The following is an 8891-nucleotide window of genomic DNA, read 5'->3' on the forward strand; positions in this document are numbered from 1 at the left end:
GAAGATTTTTTGGACAAGAATTTCAGTTTTTACCAAAATTTAGGAGGGAAAAGGTTGCATCCTAAAACATGAACTATGTTCCTCTCAAATTCCATACAAAGGGGGCTTTTTTTTTTCTTTTTTTTTTTTTCCCCTGAAGTAACTAATAATAAATATCAATGTTGCATCTGTAAATTTAGTTTTTTATTGATAACCCTGACTGCATATGCACACAGATTTAAGGTTGGCTTTAAGCTACCTTTATTAAACTTCTTCATCTTGGGCATTCCCAGAGTGTAGCTTATAGGGGTCTGTCTAAACAGCACTACTTTCCCAGCTTTCTACAAAGGCATCAAGCTTGTCAGACTCATTGCAGTAGATACACCTTCACAAGAATCCACTTCAGTTTCTCTGCAACACAATACCATTTTATCCACATTGCTCACCAGATGTTGTGGGATTCTTGTTGGAACAGGACATTAGAGCTACCACTCAAGATCATGGCATCAGAAAAATCTGATTTCATCAACATCACAGTGTGAAATTTGAAAGCGCTGGTGGAAATACATGCACAGATGTGCTTGAAAAGATCATTTAATCATTTAAAAGATCATTTAATCTTGAAGTAACTGAGCCACATTATATTGCAGTGGATGCTGGAGTAAAAGTCCACTGAATTAAAATCTTAGGGAAGTACACTACAGAATCTCTGCAGTTAGGAGTTGCAGAAGTGTAGATGTCCTGATGTAAGCAAAGACATAGAAATAATAAGTACATACAATAAAAAATAGCAAAGTTCAAAGCATCCAAAAGATTTTCATCTTCTAGCATGATCTCGAGCATCATATGACTTCTGTTTTCCTTCTGAATTAATTTTTTTTTGAATCAAGACATGTCTTCTTTTAGAATTCATTTAATTTTGATTTATGTACTCCTCAGAATCCTTTCCCACTACTACCTCAACTAAATTGTTACCAGTCATTCTTCCTTTCAAAAGTATATGTAACTGATCAGGTATAGTTGGATTTTCTTAACATGAAAGTCTTCTATATTCAAATGTCATATTATCACATACATAACATTCTAATTTCTGTTTTTTTCTTTTTCCTTTTTTTTTTTTTATCAAAAAAACAGATAAATAATCTTTTACTTATCTTCTCTGATATTCCAAGTATACTAAGGCTTAGTGAAAAAAACGTATTAAATGTCCAAAAGGCTACTCTGGTTGTTGGTTTTTTTTTAAAACTATTTTCAAGCTATGAAAACCTGCTGATTACAAGTATATGACATTCAAGGCTCCTGTTTAATATCCGGCAGAGTTACTGTTGAAACTGAAAGCATTTTATCATGTTCTGACATCAGTGTTTGATCTTTCCCTGAGTACAGAACGATGCTGAACACTATTCAGTATAAAAGATGTGCTGATACTTATGTTAAGCTTACACTGTTGAATCGTACTAGATTTTTATTCAGTCCTGTTGGTAACTCCACTATTGCTGTGATAGTAGTGGACTTGATAACATTTGTTTTATTTCTTGTATTAGAAATGAGAGTACTTTTTATTTGCATTAACTCCACTGACTGATGATTAGTCTTTTGTTTCCTTACCGCATTTTACCAGTTCTAGTTTTTAGTTTGCTACCAAATTCTTTGTTTCTCTCATCTGTTATTTTATTTTCTTATTATGCTTTCTGTAGTTACTGTTACATCTGAGCTGAATTTTTCACATATGCAATCTTTTACAGTTTCAGTTCCAATAGAACAGTATTAATTCTCAACACTGTCCACATTTCTTCCATCTAAATTGTATATTATTATATAAATTATAATATATACTGACTCCTAATTACTTCAGGTTTATGAAACTGTACTTTTAAAACAGCTTGTGTGTGTAAATGCATCATTCTTTTGTTATAAAAAATGCAGAACAAAGATAACAGTTCACTGCATTTACTTTTGTAATGAATTCCTGTCAGTAAGGATGAGAATTAAGAAAGGTATCATGCCATGCACTTGTCATCTATGCCTCTGAGATTCTTCCTTCTGTCCCTTTTAGTGTTATTTCCCATCAGTGACAGCATCTTCCTCTGGGAGAAGGAAGCCTTGACAGGGTTTATATTATTTTGGGCTTTGTTCAGCCTGTATTTCCTTCAACCATCCCAGTCATTTACATTGCTTCTGCTGTGGATGGTAACATTGTCGTGCATCAGTCATTGCATGGATTTTCATTCAGCTTTCTCTTCTCAGTTTTTTCCCATCCTGCTGTCAGTCACTTCTCTCCAGCACAGGTTCTATAGTGCTCCTGCACTGCTTTTCTGCTATATACCACCAGTTTTATCATAAACTAATATGTATTTACTGTTGGAAATGTCAAGTGTCATATCTTCCCAGTCCCTTAAATGTACTGCTGATATTGTGCTATAGTGTTGTCAAGTTGGCTTTGTTGACTTTCAATACCTTATAAAAATCACTAACAACAACCTAAGGAACTCACCTTTCCCTAAGCTTCTACAGTCGTTTGCAGAGATAAAGCCATTTTGCTTTGTTACCATAGTCTGCATCCAAGGCAATGGCTGATCTTGCTTTGGCTCTCTTTTACTCCTTCCATGAAAAACTACCTCCAAGCAGCTGGAAGCTTATCTATTTGTACTAGGTGGAATAGTGGAGGATTTGCATTGTTTTTTTCTTTATTTACATGATTTCGTGGCATCCTGAAAATTTAACAAAAGTGTAAGTATTATAGAATTTGATACAGATTTATTAACATTATTCAAGTTTGCTTTTTAATACTGTCTCTTGTTTCCAAGAAGAAGATTAAAAAAAAACAAACAAAAACAATTTTTAAAGTCATTTGATACGTTCAGAATCAAATGGGAATAGCAAATGACCTCCTTAACAGGACTTTAACCTGAAATATTCTATCCTCCTAATTTAGGTCAAATTGGCTCTTTATTTTGTGCATGTGAATCTGCATCCTTATTTAATTATCCTCAGAATGAAACTATTGTTAAGCCCCTACAGTTTAGCACAGTTCAGCACATATTTCCTGCTGCTTACAGGAGCACACTAGGGAATGTACTTTAATATCTCTTCACACTCATTAAAATAAAAACTTTTCCAGAACAAGGATATGCTACTGACACGCATGAATAAATTTTAATCACAAATTGCACAGGTGAAAATTTGAGCTGTTTAAGAATACTGTCTAAATATTTCTGTATGATATTTCTTGTATCTGAATAAACATGTTGGGGGAACCATTTGCATATACTGCAGTAATGGTCATTAATGGGTATGCAACTGCACAGTTGAAAAGCAAGAAATGTTGACAGCTTATATATTTGCAAAATCTCACAACTCTGCCTCAAATACATTTTTAAAAATATGCTACAATACTGAAAGAAATGTACTTATTCTTTTATTTCCCCCTTTTGTAGATATTTTTAAATGCAGATACAATCCGCCTGGGAAATCTACCAGTGGGCTCCTTCTCCTCCTCTTCACCGAGCTCTTCAGCTCCTCGCCAGACTATCTATGAGATCTGCATCTGTCCCAATGGTAAACTTTACCTGTCCCCAGCAGGAGCAGGCTCCACATGTCAATCCAGTAGCAACATCTGCTTGTGGAGCTAGAAGGACTCCAATTTATCCTCACACCAGAATAGCCTTTTGTTACTATCCCTCTGCTTCACAGTTCTGCTCGGTTTCCCTTGTGACAAGTTCAACGCTTCAAATGGCCTGCAGAGCAACTTCTTCCAGTGTAAGCAGGAATACAGCGCTGCCTTCTCTCGTGGTTTGTGTTACCACTCAACGTAGAGATGGGAGTGAGATATTCAGAAATCAGTGTATTCTTCATCAGGAAACCTGGAACATAATATCACCTTTTGTCCAAAAGGGAGAATAACACAGGTGCCTTTGCTACATGAAGTGAAGCACATAGTTTTAGATTTTTGCAGGACCTGGATATGAACTGCATATATATATATATATACAGTACATAAACAAATTTGCCCAGAATCTGATGGTGAGATGAATTAGTTATCCCTGTATGATAATTAACTCTATTGTCTGAAAGCACAATTTTCCATTCATCTTTTTTGGATGTAAACTTTTATCCCTGAATTTTAAAATTTTGAAGCATTGTGTGATGCTTGCTTTACTAAACAATTAAATTCAGTAAATGGTTTTTAACACAAAAAGAGACAGAATCCCTCCCTGAGTTTGGTTTCTTCAGAAGTGTGTTGTTACTCTTTGTCTACTCAGTCTAGGGTTTTGTACACTAGGTAAATTTTGGAAGTGCTCAGCAATATTACCTTTCAGAGTGAAAAAGACATCTGTTCTTGTTTGTCTGATCTGAATGGCCTTATATATTAATTTTGTGGCTACTGCATGTGAAGCGATTGCTTTCAGTAGATTTTGGGGAAGAAGAACAGGGTAAAGAGGGAAATACTGATGATATGTCTTTTGACCAGTGTATTGCTCTTCATAAAGTAATTATAATTGGCAAATGAAAAAAAAAGTCTTCAAAGTTACATCTGTCCATTTTCTAGCTAACTGCTGCCATTTGAGCACAGCATAAACATTAGTGCTAATGCAATGTGTAATACTGAGAAGCAATTCACTAACAAGTGGTATGACACTCATATTTTTTATTCTCTTTCGTTTACCATCTGCTGCTAAAGTTTCAAAATAACAGTAACACATATATATACAAACATATATCAAATTACATTAAATATGAAGAAAATACATTAAATAAGTACATTAATATTATGTTGACTTCATCAGGTCTGTGTTTAAATTATGCAGCCCCATTTGCACCAAGATCTCACTGCTGACTTGTTATTTTTGACCAGTTTAAGATGGGATTTCTTACTTGTATCAAGATTCATACTTGATTCATTTGATTTGTAATAGAAATCTTACATAAAAGCTTTGGTATACTGCTACATAAATTTATCACAACACTGATTAACAAGAGTATCTTGAAACTTACAGAATCCAGGAATGTAAAACAGTTTAAAAATGCTTCCTATTCTGGAAGATGGCTTGATTACATAAGGTAAGTGCACTTTTTAATACTATCCTTTAAATTACATCACCTAGCATGTAGCTATAGAGGCTTCTGAATGTAAGATGATCAATTCAATGACAGCTTTTGCAAGGTCACTCTGAAGGGCAAAGAGTGAAAGGTGAGTATTTCTACAGAGTATATTTTTTGTCTTTGGAAAAAAAATAGGAAAAGAAGTAACCAAATGTTTTGATTACCTATTTTATTACCACCTAATAAGGATTTTGTTTTCACTTCAGGTGAAATTCACTCCTGTGCAGAAGACCAGCACAAGACGTGTGCATGGCTTAACTGGTGCTTGTCTTTCCACTGCCTCTCTTCAGAGGTGTGAATTTCACCCCATAGCAAGAATGCTAAACTTCTGTTTTCTAGCAGTTAAATCAAGATTTTAAATTGATTTTATTTCTTCAAAAGAAGGCTATTAAGAAATAATTTTTTGTTAGTTTGATAATTTATTATTTCACTTGTAAGAAAATGTATTTGAAAGTATTGCAAGAAAATATATTGGAAGCTTGGAGATTCTTAGTAAGAGGGACAGAAACAGATACAAACAACAACAAAGATAATATAACATTTGAAAGTCCATCCATGCAATATACACTTAAAACCAAAAGGAAATAGATTTCTTTTTCTACTTTTTTCTTCTACTTTTTACAGAATAGCATGGAGGTGTGAAAGTCCAAGGTTGAAAAGATAAATAGTATTCCAGGAGTACAAGATAAATCCATATGCATTCATTATCTCTGCACGCCCACAAACACTGGTTGCTTCAAAGATGAAAAGGTTCTACTGACTTATCTATTCAGTAAATTAAATTTTACCTTACAAATTTCATACAAATTGACTAAGTTTTTATTTTTTATTCTCCAATAAATCCACAGGAATGGCTTTCAGATACTTTGTCATGGATTTTCCATTGAACATTTCTTGTTTGTTTGTTCTTCATCTTATATGATAATTTACCTGTAGTACATTTCTAGCCGATGAACAGATAGGGTGAAACTTTATAAGAAGCAGAAAAAAATAAACCAAAACCACATCTGCACATATTTCGTAACTGCATTCATATTTATAAGGATGAAATATTTTACCTCTGTGTATGAGGAAAACTTTGGACAGATACATAGATGGTACATTGGACAAAACCAAGCCAGTAAGTCCACAAAGCTTTGCACTGTCAGGATTTTTGTGCTAGCAGTCATTTCAATCTGCCCCATACTATTTATGATAACAATATTAGCACAAGTAAATTTGGAAGCTTCAGGAAACTATAAAATGGTTCTCATAAATGTGTTAATATTCTGGTGACTTTCATAATAGTGATATTTACAACTACTGAAAGCTATAAGACGGGGAAAAGATAAGTTTTCATTTTTAAGAGGTTTTCTAGCCCACGTGAAATACGTCAAAGAGTATTAGAAAAGGGATTTCAGTGCATTGAAAGAACTAAAAACATCAGAACACCATTAATACATAAGCAGTGTCAGTGTTTCTGAGTGGGAAGAGAAACAAATTTGGTATTTTTCAATGTTTAGAGCTGCAAATAGTAGAGCTCTTTGGTTTGTAGTGTGCTTCAAAAAATGACACAGTTGATCAAACCATTTCAGATGTAAGAAAACTGAAAGATCTCAGTGCAAATACCATGTTAAAACATAGAGCCATACCTTTATTATTTCAGTCCTGGTTTTGTAATGTTGAGGCATAAAATAAAGGTCATTGTATGCAGAACCATTTGGAAATTTTTAGTTATTTTTTGGGTCACCTTTCTCAAAGATTATTGGCCCTTTCTGCAAGTTGTTTCAGTCCTTGTTAGTCATGTATAACGTCCAGTATTCATGTGATGTAAAGTTCCTACTGTATCTCTAACCAGAGTGCTTATTTAACTAAAAATTTTGATCAGTTATTTCAGAAGAGAGATGTCGCTTCTTATTCCAACTAAGGCTGAGTTTCCCATTAATAAATCATTCTGTTGGAACAATTGTAGAGACAGACTGAAGACCTCAAGGTATTTTTAATCATTAATATTTGAGCAATTAAAAAAAATACTAAAATTACTCTTTTGAGACTCTTTCTATTATATGAATACATGTATCAAATAAAGCTTCTTTTTGTACTCAAATGTTTTGGAACCACTAAGATGGTATTGCAGCTGTTTGACTTTTCCAGAGCTATCCCTATGGCAACAGTGAAATACACGAAAAGACCTTATTAGCTACATGTATTTAAAGCAGACAAGACATTTATCTTCTATAAAAATATGCATCATTATATTATAGGATACTGTCTCTTTCTTGTTTAAAAAAGAAAAATAAAAGCATCAGCAATCTCTCTGAGCACTGTTAGCTGTATGGTTTTGTACTGCAATTCATTCGTTGGTTAAGCGATAAGACCAAAGACTGACACTTTTACTTTATCTAACACTACGACACCTACTAATTCTGTTGGAATGAAGAGACAAGTTGTAATTACAACATGAAATTGTAACATAGTTTAGATTTGTACAGCATTTTGAGCTGTAGATTGTTCACTTTTTCCCAGTTAATTTTTTTTTTTCCAACATTTTGCAGTTATGTTACTGCTCATACTTAATATGAATCTTCTGGTGTTCTTAAAAAGAGGAGAGCGTATATTCCAAAATGTGCCAAGATATTGCTTCTTTCAACTGAAGCTATACTGTTTTGTTTGTAAAACGGTGGTTTGACTGGACAACACAATTTCACTTTTTAAAATATTTTAGATGCAGAGGGCTATTAAGTCTATGTTGAAGATACAGCCATAAATGCCTGGAAGGATTTTATGAAGGATGCTTAAGATACTCTGTTAACACTTTGTATTGTTTTTTATGGTTTTGGTTTAAGATTCTAAATCATTGTTTTAATAATAAAAAAGAAAACACATTATGGACTTACTATCAGCTGATTCACAGTAATGAATATGTAAACTGGATCAAAGGTTGAGTGTCATATTGTTTCAATAAGTACTCAGTAAAGGTCTGCTAACCATTTTTGTTTTGTAATTTTCATGTTAATGATTTTCTTGTGTATATAATATATAAAAAGATGGGAACTATTTTCTTACACATACTATGCAATATGTTTGTAAAACTGCAATATTACCAAAATTACAAAAGCTGTGCTTTTGTACTCTTGCTTTATGTAAAACAAATCTTTTTTCTATTTAACAGATTGTCTGTCATAATTGTAGATAACATTATTCAAAAGCAGTACACTAAAACTTTGAGACTTTTTATTTCATTTTCCTCGGGTGTTTTTTTTTTTTTTTTTTTTTTTTTTTTAATGACAATAATAGCAAGGTTTTGGAAGTTGGAAATGTCGTTTTTTTCTTGGAAAGATAGAAATTTTGCAGCATGTAATTAACACAGTCTGAAATCTCCTGTATTTCTTCCCTTTGATTTTGCATTTTTATCTGGTGCTACTGTAGAACCATGAATAAATGTGATCTATACATTAGGGAACATATCAGAATTCACTTCAGGAATAACAAAATGGGAAACTTTTTAAGGGTGGGAGGAGGATGCAGAATAACAGATGAAAATTTGTTGGTTTTTCTAGTTTGTATTCTTCTGTCTAAATTAGCTGAAAGGTAGTAGCTTTTCTCCTCACACAACATAATACAGTTTTGTTTCAAACATACTTTTGAAGACATAAACTGCATTTAAACATAGTATTTGTGTAAAGAAAATCAGAATATAAAAAAGTATGGGTTTTATTTCTATATCAGCTTTACTAAAGTTAAAATTAAGAGTCCTACATCTCTTCTGCTGTAAAGGCATATTATACTGTAGAAGTTCCTTTGTAGCCTGCCAGAATATATACAAAATA

The 8891-nt window shown here is 33.1% G+C and overlaps 1 protein-coding gene across 1 annotated transcript in view; it reads left to right on the forward strand.

The window, feature by feature from the left end:
- Positions 1 to 3611, forward strand: part of SGCZ (sarcoglycan zeta) — a 154036-nt gene extending 150425 nt beyond the window's left edge. Inside the window, exon 8 of the mRNA XM_042871682.1 lies at positions 3417 to 3611. Within this exon, the coding sequence (XP_042727616.1) occupies positions 3417 to 3611 (195 nt within the window). The remainder of the gene's footprint in view (positions 1 to 3416) is intronic.
- Positions 3612 to 8891: the final 5280 nt, after the last annotated feature.

The sequence above is a fragment of the Lagopus leucura genome, unplaced genomic scaffold (genome assembly GCF_019238085.1).
Source record: "Lagopus leucura isolate 7727_CA_CO unplaced genomic scaffold, USGS_WTPT01 Super-Scaffold_100004, whole genome shotgun sequence".
Lineage (NCBI taxonomy): Eukaryota > Metazoa > Chordata > Aves > Galliformes > Phasianidae > Lagopus > Lagopus leucura.